Source organism: Caretta caretta, chromosome 4 (genome assembly GCF_965140235.1).
Source record: "Caretta caretta isolate rCarCar2 chromosome 4, rCarCar1.hap1, whole genome shotgun sequence".
NCBI classification, from domain to species: domain Eukaryota; kingdom Metazoa; phylum Chordata; order Testudines; family Cheloniidae; genus Caretta; species Caretta caretta.
Genome location: NC_134209.1, coordinates 123,180,364 through 123,195,601, shown reverse-complemented (window position 1 = coordinate 123,195,601; position 15,238 = coordinate 123,180,364). Strand labels below are relative to the sequence as shown.

Below are 15,238 nucleotides of genomic sequence, written 5' to 3'. Positions count from 1 at the left end.
AAATACCTTGCAACACTAGCTACAACAGTGCCATGCGAAAGCCTGTTCTCAATTTTAGGTGACATTGTGAACAAGAAGCAGGCAGCATTATCTCCTGCAAATGTAAACGAACTTGTTTGTCTGAGCAATTGGCTGAACAAGAAACAGGACTGAGTGGACTTGCAGGCTCTAAAGTTTTACATTGTTTTATTTTTGAAAGCAGTTTTTTTTAAATATATAATTCTACATTTGTAAGTTCAACTTTCCTGATATAGAGATTGCACTACAGTATTTGTATTAAGTGAATTGAAAAATACTATTTCTTTTGTTTTTTACCTTGCAAATATTTGTAATAAAAATATAAAGTGAGCAGTGTACACTTTGTATTCTGTGTTGTCATTGAAATCAATATATTTGAAAATGCAGAAAAACATCCAAAAATATTTAATAAATTTCAATTTGTATTCTATTGTTTACCAATGCGATTAAAACTGCGATTAATTTTTTTAAATCCCTTGACAGCCCTAGTTTAAACACTATTCCTACAGTATACAACACACCCTGTTAAAGAATTGAAGATCCTATATTAACTTCTTAACACAGGAAGAGTAAGAAGTTATAATCTCGGTCTTTACAAAATGCATACTTTAAATAAAAAGCCTTTCCAATTAGTTAGCAGCATTCTTCAAAAAGCTGTGCTAATGAAGTAATATTTTGGTCATCTCAATTTATGAGGGAACATGCCAATCTGTTGGCATAATTTAACAATTATATTTAGCTGCACAGAGATCCTAAAATATTTCATACTCCTATTGTACTATAAATATATAAAGAAATGCATTTTTTCTTCATTCTTTTATTCCTTCAAAATTCTGATGCACCCTATTCCACCAGGATACATTCTGTAGATGTCAACTTGTCATATGAATTTGGTAATGCTCAGCACTGTCCCCTCCCTCCAGGAGAATCAGGCCTTTTTTACGCTTCGAAACAAATAGATTCAGGTACCAGGTTTCCTAGACCCAAACCCTCCTCCTCTCTGTTCATGAAATTACTCTATTACAATTTTTTCCCCCTCTGTTTTTAACTTGATGTCTACCCTGCACTCAGTTATTAGTAAGAAACATCAAGCTGCTAAAATAATGAAAGCCTGCCTTGTTTTATGCAAATTGCCAGCTACTGGAAAGGAGTATTTTTGCATTTAGATCTCCTTAATAAAGAAAATGTAACATCATCAGCTTAGAAAACTTTGACTCATTTTAGACAAGGTCACACAGTATGCTATGTTTACATACATACTGTGTATTATTTTCCCAAACTTACAAGGAACAGCTGTTTATATTGGCAGAACAGGTCCACAATGCAAGAACAGAAATTAAAACACATTAGTATACACATTCATATATTAAATGTACTACATGCTACCCTTTAATGATAACTAAACTATTAGCCAATTTAACGATTTTAATGGTTTGATTTTTGGGTACTTTAAAGGTTAGATAAAGAACAAGTTAAAATACTATGTAAGGCATGTGTTTTACCCACTAGATTTTATACCACAACGTAGATCAGTTTCTTTTTTTATTAGGAGCTTAGCATAAATAAATAATAAATATTGTATGAGTGCTTTTTCCAACCAAAGCACGGTCAACATTATAGCACAATAAAGATATAGTAACCCAAATGCCATTTAGACATCAAGATTTCACTTGCAAGGCAAAAACAACGAGAAGTCCGGTGGCAGCTGAAAGACTAACAGATTTATTTGGGCATAAGCTTTCGTGGGTAAAGCTTATGCCCACATACATCTGTTGGTCTTTCAGGTGCCACCGGACTCCTCGTTGTTTTTGTGGATACAGACTAATTTAGGCGGGAGGGATAGCTCAGTGGTTTGAGCATTGGCCTGCTAAACCCAGGGTTGTGAGCTCAATCCTTGAGGGGGCCATTTGGGGCAAAAATTGGGGATTGGTCCTGCTTTGAGCAGGGGGTTGGACTAGATGACCTCCTGAGGTCCCTTCCAACCCTGATATTCTATGATTCTATTACAGCTACGCCTCTGATACTTGCAAGGTAGCAGTAGTCTAAGAAACAATGCACACAAACACCATATGTTGTCTTTCTTAGATTTAATTATGAGACAATAATACTGCCAAAGGTGGTCTTCTCATTCTACAAAAATGTGAACAAGTTTTATATTTCATCTTTGATAGCATTTTCTGAGACATCACCAATAAGGAGGATACAAAAATATAACCATGGTAAAGGAGTGATACTAAACTTTAACGTTATGCTCTAGAAAACAATTTATCAATCAAAATAAAAAGCAAATTCTATCATCAGTTTCACCTGATAAGATGTTCCTGGTTTGGTTCAGCACTAAATCTGGAGTATCATTAAAGGCTGCATAGCCCTAAAATAAACGGTGAGAGTTAAAAGAACATCTCAATGCCGAATTGCTCACATCTGTTTTTCTATTATAAAAGGGCTAACATTATACACATCACATCTTATCTGGTATGTCAAACAAATCTTATGTCACCCCTTAAAGTACAAAAATACTACAGAAAGCTTAATGAGAGAGTCTAATCCAGGTAGTTTACTCTCCCAATTAGTCCCTGAAGAAGCAAACACACACACTTTTTAAACATACATCAGTCACATTCTCATGATTATGACCCAAAGGTGCTTTTTGTCCAACGCAGACCTAAAGCTTACAGAGCTAAGGACACAGGCATGTATTCTCTGTAAACAATGCTGAAATGCTGAACACCTGCACAGTCTTCTCCTCTAAGAGTGCTCCCAGCCCATCCCAAAACAAAAAAGTCACATTGAGAGTGGTGAGCAGAAACACCAGTCAGGAAAGATGACCAACACGGTCACCAGGGCCAGAATTTCAATCCTTTTCCTCAGGCCTTTGTTTTATGGAAACAAAGGATTATGAACAAAAAAACCTCAAGATGCTCAAAACAGTGGATGCCAATTGCAGGAGAACTTTCCATCATCTTAACCAGATGGGAAAGGAAAGGACACACTTCACTCTACCTAGCCATCACTCACTACCTTTGTATCTCCCCCTCACTCTTATCACCCATGTGACAGGCAGGGGTCTGGATGAACCCCTCATGCCCTGGGGCTTGTGGACTGCTTTTCTATCTTGTAACAGGGCTTCTACTAAAAGTACCTCAGCTTTAAAATAAGAAAAGGTAGTAGACCAGTGGTGGGCAACCTGCGTCCGTCAGGGTAATCCGCTGGCAGGCCACGAGACAGTTTGTTTACATTGACTGTCTGCAGGCACGGCCATCTGCAGCTCCCAGTGGCCATGGTTCGCCATTCCTGGCCAATGGGAGCCAAAGGAAGTGGCGGCCAGCACGTCCCTGCAGCCTGCTCCCTTCCCGTAGCTCCCGTTGGCTGGGAATGGCGAACCGCAGCCCCTGGGAGCTGTAGGCAGCCATGCCTGCGGACGGTCAATGTAAACAAACTGTCTTGTGGCCCGCCAGTGGATTACCCTGATGGGACGCAGGTTGCCCACCAGTGCAATAGACCCAGATTCTGTCTTTTTGCTTTTGAAGAATATCCTGTAGTAGACAATTAATGTTAATTATGGATGCACACTGCTCTGAAGATGTAAAGCCTTAAGTAAGTATTATTACATATTAAATCTTAAGATGTGAACCAACGCTGGGACAGTTAGCAGAGAAACCCACTAAGAAGAGGAAAGGGAAAGAAAGACTTCTACTTGGGAAAGCCAAGAACAAATGTCATATGTAATCATCCCATCCTATTATTTAACGTAAAGAAACATACCTTTTGAACCAAACTGGAAAGGTCTATTTTAAGGACATCATTGACTTTGGCAAGCTGTGTGCTCACACCTGGCAACTAGGATGGAAAAAAGCATTCTTGAGATAAACCAAAATACCATATACACTACTTGACCATATATTTCAAAGGAGATGTAAAAACAAATTGGAAGAATATGTACAGCACAATATTGCTAGTGCTCTCCTTAAGCCTTCATTGGATGAAAGCAAAATTTATAATCCATTATAGATAGCAGATCATAGTGTTGGCCAGAACAGCACTTTAACATAGCTGTTTGACACATATATCTCTCTATCTTACTTTCTAGTGCACTCAAGATGAAAGCAGTGATTGAAATTGCACAGATGAAGAGATACAGAACAGATCATTTTACTACACAAATTGAGCCTAAATCAGAGGAATATTCCTGAGGTAATACAATGAAACTACACTGTGAAATGTTGAAAAAATATTTTCTTACCCCACTGAAGTTAGCATTGATATTCAGTTGATTTAATGAATTTCTGATAATGTTGCAAGTTGAAGCAGCTTGAGCAGCAGAGCACGCAGAGTCACTGAGTGTATTGCTCAGGTGTATTTTAACATTGGTCAGGTTAGCATGCAGCCTTTCAGTACCTTCCTGCAAAACCTCCACAGAGACGCTCACATTTTCCAGTGCCTCCTTTGTTTCTCTGATTGCTATGATGATACAAAGATTTTAAAACAAGTTTCATTTAGAAGTCAGTCCAGTTACTCAGCAAGATGCATACATTTAATGACAAAAAACAACTATTGCAGCAGAAAATATACTGCAAATAGAAGCATGGCATATTTTGCTAGCACAGGCCAAACATAATCAGTCAGTCAATCTATTTTTACCAGCATTCCACCCACCCCCAAAATGTACCCCTTTTTACTCTTTGTTCGGTTCACTAGTTTTGGTGGATTGCAACACAGAAATACAATGAGACCACTGTTTCATTATCATATACCAGCGCAAGTGGGTCAAGTCATTAGCAACAAATCCAGGGCCTTGTTTTGCAAGCTCAGTACGATATTTTCTGTATTTCTATCACTACCATACACTTGGGGCACATCACTGAACTCTGACTTTCAAGTGAAACAGAACATGTTGCACCAGCCAACACTAATGCTGGTTCAACATTTTCTGCCTTTAGATCTCACCCCAGTCATACAAAAACAATGAAGTGCTGAACAGAAGAGTAATAGACAAACAGATACAGCTAAAAATGCACAAGAAAGTGCACAAAAAATGAACCACACTTCACACAACACACAAGATTTTGTCAAGTCTTTTACCTTTGATAGCCCTTTCCACTTTGACTTCAAGCCAAATAGAAAAATAAAGCAAAGAAACGAGAATGATAATGGGTGATGAGAAAGGGGTCTGGTGATGTGTGCAAACAGTTTCATGTGCATGGGTAGAGAAAAATAAAAAAAACAGTGACTAACTTCAGTGATAATTTGCACTTTTGGATGTACAACTGCACCACTTACAAATTCCTGAATTAGCAATCTTGTATAAAACAAGAACTGTTGAAATCATCTTTATAATGGAGAAATCACAGAATCAAGTGTTACTAAGCCCCAAAGCATGTATGGTCAAGAAATTTTAGTTGCTGGTATCTTCACAATAAACTAGACAAATATTTTAACTTGATGGTGCTAGCCCAGGCATAAAAACCAGCAACACACCTATGAGGACTGAAGGTATAAAACAGTATGACCTGCCTGAGAAGCAGACAAACTACTACTCATTAATTACAGTTCACAAAAAGTTTGAATGTTTCCTAATCAGCCTTTTCATATAAGAAGAAAAAGTCTGGCAATAGATATACAATTTCAAATTATGGGAAATTCACTACAAAGACCCAGCCGAATAAGCTCAAAACCTTTCCTACAATGCAATCAATCCACTGGCTAACTCTGCTGTCTAAACTTTCTACCACTGCAACTTCCATAAACCATTGGGACTACTGGAAGAGGTAAAGATGGGACGTTTACCTAGCCAAAACCTAGCATTCAAAGACGCTTATAAATACCCAGAAGGTCCAGTATCCGTCCGTCTGAAAGTTCACAGAGGTCAAATACCTTTTTAAGCAGAAAGATACAAGGATGCATATTCTGAGGAAAAGAAAAATAAGCTCCTGCCACTGGAATAATGCTCTTTCCTCAGTAATGGGACCATGCTTTTCCCTCTTGTTCCAAGGCATGCACAAAACTCTCAATTCATTTGATAAGTGTCACTGCCCAGAAAAATACTCCACCTATAGACTGATTACAAAATTACGTAAACTTGTGGAATAGGGAGAGGGTGTCTCTCTTAACAAGGCAATGGAACGTTAATAAATAAAAGCAGAGATGTGCATTTACCTCCTGCCATCATTAGAGCTGCATCAAGTGCAGGGCGCACTTCTTTCGCAAACCGCTCTTGAACTCTGCTGCCAAGCAATGGCCCAACATCTGTAGAAAGAGAAAATAAAAACACACTGCAAGCCAGTTCAATACAATCCTGTATCACTACTTATCAGAACAAGTATCTTGCACCAATTTTTATTAACTTCTAAAAAAGTTGCACTCAGGACTAAAATCAAAGTTCAGTGTAAGAAGACAACTTCACTGCTCACACCTTCTTTGGCAGCACTTACCTCTAAGACTTATGGGATTAAACAATAAATCAAAAGGGAGTGAGGTCTCTTTATTCGTGCCTGACTTGGGAAAGTGAAGACAATAGCAATGCAACAAGACACCAGAAATGCGTACTCCGGTATTGCTTTTTGTTATCGAAGCACTGCTCCTTAGCTTTAGTTTTTTATTTTTCAGAACACACTTTTTAAAAGTCCATCATTTTGCAGTGAATTTTGGGCAACAATCCTTTACTATGAATTATTTTTCATAGTGCACAAGAAATAGGGAAATTGATTCTTTGGATCCCTTTCTCCTTCCTTTTCCCCAAAAGCCCCAGCTGTGTTCTTAAAAAACAGTCCCAAAGATTCTTCAAATCTTCCATCAATCTTAGATTTTTGGACTTCTGCCCATCACTGTAGTATCTGACTATCTTCCACATAGAACACTTGGCAACAGTGAAGTCCCTAGTGAACTTCACGGAGTCTCTAGCTTCTCTCCATTTTCAAGTCACAGAAAGCTATTAGGGTAGGTTTTTGGGGAGCAGGTTTGGGAGGTGGTGTCAGGGGGCTATGGCATGGGAGCATCTAAGGTGGTCAACATTGTTAATTCTGGTTATGGTGGAAAGGCTTTATTAAACAGGAAGGTTTTTCAGTGTTTCCTAAAAGCGGTCAAACTCTGGATTTGTCTAAATTCCTCCATAACTTCATTCCACAGCTTAACTTAATTTAAAATGCTTTGTCAGCAGCTCCCATACACTTTGTTCTGGCTTTTCACTATTGCTCTAGAGCAGGGGTCGGCAACCTTTCAGAAGTGGTGTGCTGATCTTCATTTATTCACTTTAATTTAAGGTTTCGTGTGCCAGTAATACATTTTAATGTTTTTTAGAAGGTTTCTCTCTTTAAGTCTATATATTATATAACTAAACTATTGTTGTATGTAAAGTAAACAAGGTTTTCAAAATGTTTAAGAAGCTTCATTTAAAAATTAAATTAAAATGCTGATCTTACGCTGCCGGCCCGCTCGGCCTGCTGCCAGCCTGGGGTTCCATTCACCTAGGCCGGCAGCAGGCTAAGCGGGGCCTGCGGCCGGGACTCCAGACTGGCAGAAGGCTGAGTGGCTCAGCCCGCTGCCGGTCTGGGATTCTATCCGCTGGCTCCTGCCAGCCAGAGTCCCAGCTGCCGGCTCCTCTCAGCACGCTGCTGGTCTTGGATCCCGGTCCTGCCCACATAGAGGGGGAACCTACCTTCTCCGTGGTTCTAGCCCATTCTCTTCCTCTCTCTCTGCACTGAGCTGAGGGTGGGAGTGCACTGTGCACAGGGCTGGGGGTGAAGGAACAGGTTGGGGGTTAGGGTGCAGGGTCTGGCCAGGAGCTAGAATAAGGGAGGGGGCTTAGGGTTGGGGCAGGAGCTTTGGGTGTGGAGTGCTTACCTGGGCAGCTCCCATTTGGTGCGACGGGTGCAGGTGGGAATGTGGGGGAGGGGGTGCAGGAGCTCCTGTTTGGTGCTCAAGGTTGGGGTGGGAATGTGGGGGGTGCAAGAGTCAGGGTGGGGGGCTATGGGCATGTGAGGAGGGTGCAGGAGTCTGGGCAGGGGGTGTGGGGGGGGCTGCGTATGTGGGGGGAGGCTGGAGTCAGAGCAAGGGGCGCGTGTGTGGGGGTGTGTAGGGGTGAGGACAGAGGGCTGGGGGTGTGGGCTAGGGTCGTAGGGGTGCTCCCAGCCCCCTGCCCAGAGCAGCTCAAGGCAGGGGGCTGGAGGGGATATGCCCTGTTTCCACCCCCTTGCCCAAGGCCCCATCCCCACCTCTCCTCCACCTCCTCCCTGGAGCAGCAAGCGCGCTGCGGCTCCACTTCTTCCCCTCCCTCACAAGGGCCATAAGCTGATCAGTGGCAGAGAGGGAGAGGAGGAGGAGGAGCAGGAAACCAGCATGCTGGGGGAAGAGGCGGAGGAGAGGAGCTCGCCTGCCCTGCAGCAGCAGCCAGCAGGACCAAGCTTCTTCACCCTGCCCCCATGGGGCGGGGAGGCGGAGAAGAGCAGGCCGGGGCAGGCAAGATTTTTAATGGGGTCCTGGCAGGAGAAAGAAGAAGTCAAGGAAAGCGTGGGCCCCTTACTGAATGAGGGAGGCAACCTAGTGACAGAAGATGTGGAAAAAGCTAATGTACTCAATGCTTTTTTTGCTTCTGTCTTCACAAACAAGGTCAGCTCCCAGGCTGCTGCACTGGGCAGCACAACATGGGGAGGAGGTGACCAGCCCTCTGTGGAGAAAGAAGTGGTTCGCAATTACTTAGAAAAGCTGGATGACCACAAGTCCACGGGGCTGGATGCGCTGCATCCGAGAGTGCTAAAGGAGTTGGCAGATGTGATTGCAGAGCCATTGGCCATTATCTTTGAAAACTCATGGCGATCGGGGGAGGTCCCAGACGACTAGAAAAAGGCTAATGTAGTGCCCATCTTTAAAAAAGAGAAGGAGGAGGATCTTGGGAACTACAGGCCAGTCAGCCTCACCTCAGTCCCTGGAAAAATCATGGAGCAGGTCCTCAAGGAATCAATTGTGAAGCACTTAGAGGAGAGGAAAGTGATCAGGAACAGTCAGCATGGATTCACCAAGGGCAAGTCATGCCTGACTAATCTAATTGCCTTCTATGACGAGATAACTGGCTCTGTGGATGAGGGGAAAGCGGTGGATGTGGTGTTCCTTGACTTTAGCAAAGCTTTTGACACGGTCTCCCACAGTATTCTTGAAAGTAAGTTAAAGAAGTATGGGCTGGATGAATGGACGATAGGGTGGATAGAAAGCTGGCTAGATTGTTGGGCTCATCGGGTCGTGATCAATGGCTCCATGTCTAGTTGGCAGCCAGTATCAAGTGGAGTGCCCCAAGGTCGGTTCTCAGGCCGGTTTTGTTCAATATCTTCATAAATGATCGGGAGGATGGTGTTGATTGCACCCTCAGCAAGTTTGCAGATGACACTAAACTGGGAGGAGAGGTAGATACGCTGGAGGGTAGGGATAGGATACAGAGGGACCTAGACAAATTAGAGGATTGGGCCAAAAGAAATCTGACGAGGTTCAACAAAGACAAGTGCAGAGTCCGGCACTTAGGATGGAAGAATCCCATGCACCGCTACAGACTAGGGACCAAACGGCTAGGCAGCAGTTCTGCAGAAAAGGACCTAGGGGTTACAGTGGACGAGAAGCTGGATATGAGTCAACAGTGTGCCCTTGTTGCCAAGAAGGCCAATGGCCTTTTGGGATGTATAAGTAGGGGCATTGCCAGCAGATCGAGGGACGTGATCATTCCCTTCTATTCAACATTGGTGAGGCCTCATCTGGAGTACTGTGTCCAGTTTTGGGCCCCACACTGCAAGAAGGATGTGGAAAAATTGGAAAGAGTCCAGCAGAGGGCAACAAAAATGATTAGGGGACAGGAACACATGACTTATGAGGAGAGGTTGAGGGAACTGGGATTGTTTAGTCTGCGGAAGAGAAGAATGAGGGGGGATTTGATAGCTGCTTTCAACTACCTGAAAGGGGGTTCCAAAGAGGATGGATCTAGACTGTTCTCAGTGGTAGCAGATGACAGAACAAGGAGTAATGGTCTCAAGTTGCAGTGGGGGAGGTTTAGGTTGGATATTAGGAAAAAACTTTTTCGCTAGGAGGGTGGTGAAACACTGGAATGCGTTACCTACGGAGGTGGTGGAAGTTTTTAAGGTCAGGCTTGACAAAGCCCTGGCTGGGATGATTTAGTTGGGGGCTGGTCCTGGTCCTGCTTTGAGCAGGGGGTTGGACTAGATGACCTCCTGAGGTCCCTTCCAACCCTGACATGATTCTATGGAGGTAGATACATACTCAGTTTAGTCTCTAACTTCAAGAGCATGGAAAGTCATAAATGAATGCTGAACATGCAGATGACTATTTTAAATTATCCTCCAAATGCCCATTCGTCTTGTGCATGGCCACCCTTTCTCTGAGATCAGTTGTGAATTCTGTGGCTCTGTCTAAACTAGGATTTTAAAGGTATGATATTAAATAATGTGATAACATGTTTTAAAAGCCTAGCATAGACAAGACATGCTGTTTTTAACATGTGCTATAGCATGTTAAAGTAAAGTATATACGGTCTTATGTAAACAGATTTTTAAAACTTGCTTGCTAAAGGGTGCTAACACCACACCTTATAGTCTAGTCTAGAAAAGATCCATATGTAGCTGGGCTCCTTTTAACTTTAGACACTGAAGTAAAAGCCTTGGGGGAAAAAAATTCCATATTATGGCTTTTTCTTAAAATGCATTTATTTATTCATTCATTAAAAGCTTCAGAAATGTCCCCAAGTGCTATAACTGTGCTGCAGAGGAAAACGCAGCAACTGCTTTAAGTTTCATGATCTGTGCTTTTCAAGTGCTAGTTATAAAATGATTGCTCTCAATAATTCTCTCTTGCTCCAGCCAAATATCTGAAAAAGTTTTACCATCATCAATAAATGTACATCTCAACATGTCTATGTGGTGGGTATTATTAGAATGCCAAGAACACTGAAACACAGTACCTGATTCGACTAAGCACAAACACAACCTGAACTGCAGCCAGGAGCCATGTCACTTGTCACCCAGTCCTGTGCTTTAAAAATTAAGAAATGCTTCCTCAAACCACCAAGTACTAGTGATTACTGGACTCAAAAAGGCAAAAATTATTAGTCTTTGACTTAAAGTGAAAGTCATTTAAAGAAGAATGGAGTTTATTTTTTAGAAAAATTTATATCGTGCCATGTGACATTTTTCATGAAGAATTATATTTTTGTTTTATTGATCTGCTTGGGATTCTGATTATAACAACTGGACTTTCGTATTGCGTTATAAGTCATTCACAAGCGCTTCAGTGAACTTACCGTGAATACACATATAACATAACATAGACATAGCTAATAAAAAAAGTTTTATTGCTTACTATTAAGGTCGGAGAGTGCTTTGTTCTTGGTAGTGTTGTATTGGCTCACCAAGTAGTCAATTTGCTAAAAGTTTAAAAAAAATATTTTTAGTAAAGAAACAGTAACTACCCAACACATGCATATTTAGCTGCAAACCCCCAAAACTCTTGAACTCTATCATTAATACTTTCAACAACGTACAATGCAATTCTCTTTAACCATGAGATGCTTAATTGAGAAGTCTCCTAGGGAGCAGATTTAAACCCCAGTGATAATTAATAGCAGCAATTGCTGCTTCATGAGGATTCCTTCAAGTGATTTAGTATGACTAGGGTCTTGTGTCTCTGTTTCATGCTAGTTCTATCCCTCTGGTCATCTAACAATGTTTAGTCCCTCCTTCACTGAGATATATACAGAAAGTGTCTGAACTGCTTCACCATTTTTTATTCCTTTGCCCTTAACATGCTAAGCAGCTTGCAGGCGCTTCCATTGCTGGCCGTGGGAAGGGAGGTGGCTGTCCTTTTCCAATTGCAGACTGCCCTTTACCAATACTATGGTTCTGTCCAGTGATAGTTTGGGCTCTGCACTGTCCCAGACAGCAGCATTATTATGATGATGAGGTCTTTTGTTAATCAGTTTTTGTTTGGTTTGTATTTCTATTTGGCTTGCATCTTCAAGTATTCAGTGTAGTAAATCCCATGTCACAAAAGCAGCAGTGATTAAATGTCCAAAATCAACAAATGCAGCATATGAAACATTTTGTGCCTGCCTGAGATTATGTTTTTGCCTCTCTTATCAATATACCATAGTTTTCTAGGCTCTAGAGTCTGTAGAAGAAACTAAATTAAACAGTTCTTAGCAGAACTGCTATGAATTCCCAAACAACATCACAAAACAAAGTGGGATTTAGAATGACTAGGAAAACAAGTATAGATACCCTAGGGAAAGGGGATATAAGTTGATGTCCTTAACAGACAGACTGTCAACTGCACTGAAGTGTGGTGTTGACAGTGCAAAATTTATATAGTCTGCAAATCTTCTATGACAACAGCTCTGAGCACCTGGCATCTTTATCAAATCCTCTATACATTATGCACTTAATGCAGATTGGCTGTGTTAAGTTAGACTTCTGAAGTACTGTCTGCAGTCTACAATCAAATGGATTCTATACCACAGTCAACAAAACGAAAGAGCCTTCCTATTAGTCTCAAGAATTTCTAAGATTTAATTAGAGGCACATGAGCACATGATGTAAAGATGCCTTGCACAACAAAGCAACATATTAAGAAAAGTCACATATAATAGAATAAATGTTATCTATAGTCACTAGAGTTAATTCTACAGAGAAAGAACTAATAATCCTAGGTAAAAACTGGAAAACAATACATAAAACTGAGGCTTTGATAAGTTTCTGCAGTTTCCATGAGCATTCTAATACTTATTTTAACTTAGTACAACAGACTTTTAGGAGTCATTAGCTTTTTAGATATTTCATATATACATCACGATAGCTGAAGGAAACACAATAGATTTTATATTCTGACATTTCCTACAGTAAGCACTCAACTGTGGCTGATGCAAAGGAGTGAGGGGGTTGGAAGAATTCTTGGTATAACTGGGTCACAACCACCAATGTCAAAAATGATTGTAGACTTATGAAAAGCACTCCATACTGCAAACCAAAGGTTTACTATGTGACCTCATCTTTCTTTCACCACATCTACCGCAAAGGGCTCTGCCACGACATTGCATTTACATACATATGTGCTGGAGGCAAAAGAGAATAATATGCCCGGATGTGGAGAGAATTAAGGAATTGGTGGATAGAGATTTCCCTTCAAACAACAGTGTACTCCAGCCCAGGCTGCAATGTTGGAGGAGACATCTTGAATTCCCAGACTCTCACGTTATCACTGCAAAGCCCTCAGTCAAAAGAAAAGCAGTTCATACTCTATGAGAGAGTAGGATTATTATGACCAATGCGGAGGGTGGTCACTGTGCCCACAGGTGAGACAGTATTGTCTGAACTGGCTCTGTCAAAACTTTAGCTACCAATAAGAAGTGGGATATTTGTTTGCTTTCCACATGATTTTTAAACAGTATGTTTTTTCAATTTTTAACAAATTAAACATCTAACACAGAAGGGAAAAGCTATCATATAAACTTCTCTAATAGGAATTCATCTTTCATTGGAGAACGTCATATAGAGAGGTATTTGGAGGACTCTTTGCAACATAAAAGAAAGTGTGAAGTCTTAAGGACACTGTATTTCATATTTGGGATGCCTCAATATATGCATTTAAAGAAAGCGTAAAAGGTGTTCAACAAAAAAACAGAAAAGGCTATCATTCACTCCAGAGGATATTGGCATAAAGAAAAGGAATGTAAGGCACTGTTGCCCATGCATACTTTTATAAGAATTGCCAAAAACAGGAGGTTATTTCCCTTAAAAAATTACCTCTTTGGCAACGCACAGTGCAGCAACAGAAATGAGGCAAAGGAATATCACATTACTGCAGAGCCTCTTATTTGTTCGAAGAATGCTGGTCCACAAGAATAACTGGTGGATATTTATTAACATATGAGAGGTCCTTTATCTTTTATTGTATTGTGCATTATATATTATATGATTGGCAACCAGAGCAATGGATGGGCACCCATAAAGGAAATAGTTTGTTGCATGCATCACTAATACCAAATAGAAAGAAACACTATTTTCTAGAATATGCATCTTACATATACAATCACATATATAAAGAAAACATCTCTTTACCCCTGGAGTGTCATTGAGGAAAATTCTCAGGTCTTTAAAATTACTGTGCACCAGGTTCTTTGCTCCCCGGACTTGACTTGTTAAGTGTTGGTTGGCAGCATAAGCACAAAGGACACCGATACTATAAATAGAAAGATAAGAGCTATTACTTTACTACTGCAAATACCCATTCTGCCAATTAAGAACAAAAAACATAGCAAAGCAATCAACATTTATCTGGATAATGGAGTCCCTGCAGACAAATTAGTATCTCCTTTTAATATAAATTTTATTTGAACCACTAGGTGGCACTAGGGAATTAGCTATAAGATTTGACATATCACATCACTAATTTTCTACATGTTTAATAAATAAATCACGCAAAAAGAAAAGGAGTACTTGTGGCACCTTAGAGACTAACCAATTTATTTGAGCATGAGCTTTCGTGAGCTACAGCTCACTTCATCAAAGAAATCACGTTAACTCAAAAGCCTTCAAAAGGAACACACAATAGCAAGACATATTTGCAGCACTGCAGTTGTCAAAAATTTACAAAATTTATACAAGATACGAATACTATGCATACTTGGTTATTTTTTAAAACTATGATTTATGAAGGCTAACATTCCTTTTCACTAGTAATCATTAGTTTGACACACCTAGAAGAAAACAGTTGGTAAAATAACTTATTATTAAAAGGAATCATACATGAAACACATTTTAAATTAGAATTACTTCCACTGCTAATTTTTTCACTATGGTCCCAATCTTCCAAATACTTTACATGTACTTAAAAGCACATAGTTTAATTAACTTCAATGGAGTTACTCATATGCTTAAAATTAAAAGGATGCCCACAGAGTTCGCAGAACTTGGGCCATAGGGAGAAATATATAAAACAAATTAACAACTTGAAAGATGGTAGGCAGATGGGAGTTTCAACCAGTGCATTTGGTGATTATTTTCCCAGTTTGGCCATTATGGTTACAAAATTCTATCTGTATATACAGCAAAATATGGTAACTAAAAGCCCATGACAAGCTTGAGAGAGTTATCTTAGACTATAAAATATTTCATTCTTTGTTCACTTTCTTTCCACATGGAACTATGTTTATCAGTTGCCAAAGTGAGACACTTCT

At 40.4% G+C, this 15,238-nt stretch overlaps 1 protein-coding gene across 10 annotated transcripts in view; it reads right to left on the bottom strand.

Annotated features, from left to right (window-relative positions):
- Positions 1–15,238, bottom strand: part of PROM1 (prominin 1) — a 93,141-nt gene that overhangs the window by 31,365 nt on the left and 46,538 nt on the right. For all 10 annotated transcript variants that reach the window (XM_048848791.2, XM_048848795.2, XM_048848796.2 and 7 more), the window contains 6 exons: positions 14,121–14,241; positions 11,368–11,431; positions 6,175–6,264; positions 4,262–4,479; positions 3,784–3,858; positions 2,326–2,389 (listed from right to left, as the gene is read on the bottom strand). In XM_048848791.2, the coding sequence (XP_048704748.2) occupies positions 2,326–2,389; positions 3,784–3,858; positions 4,262–4,479; positions 6,175–6,264; positions 11,368–11,431; positions 14,121–14,241 (632 nt within the window). The remainder of the gene's footprint in view (positions 1–2,325; positions 2,390–3,783; positions 3,859–4,261; positions 4,480–6,174; positions 6,265–11,367; positions 11,432–14,120; positions 14,242–15,238) is intronic.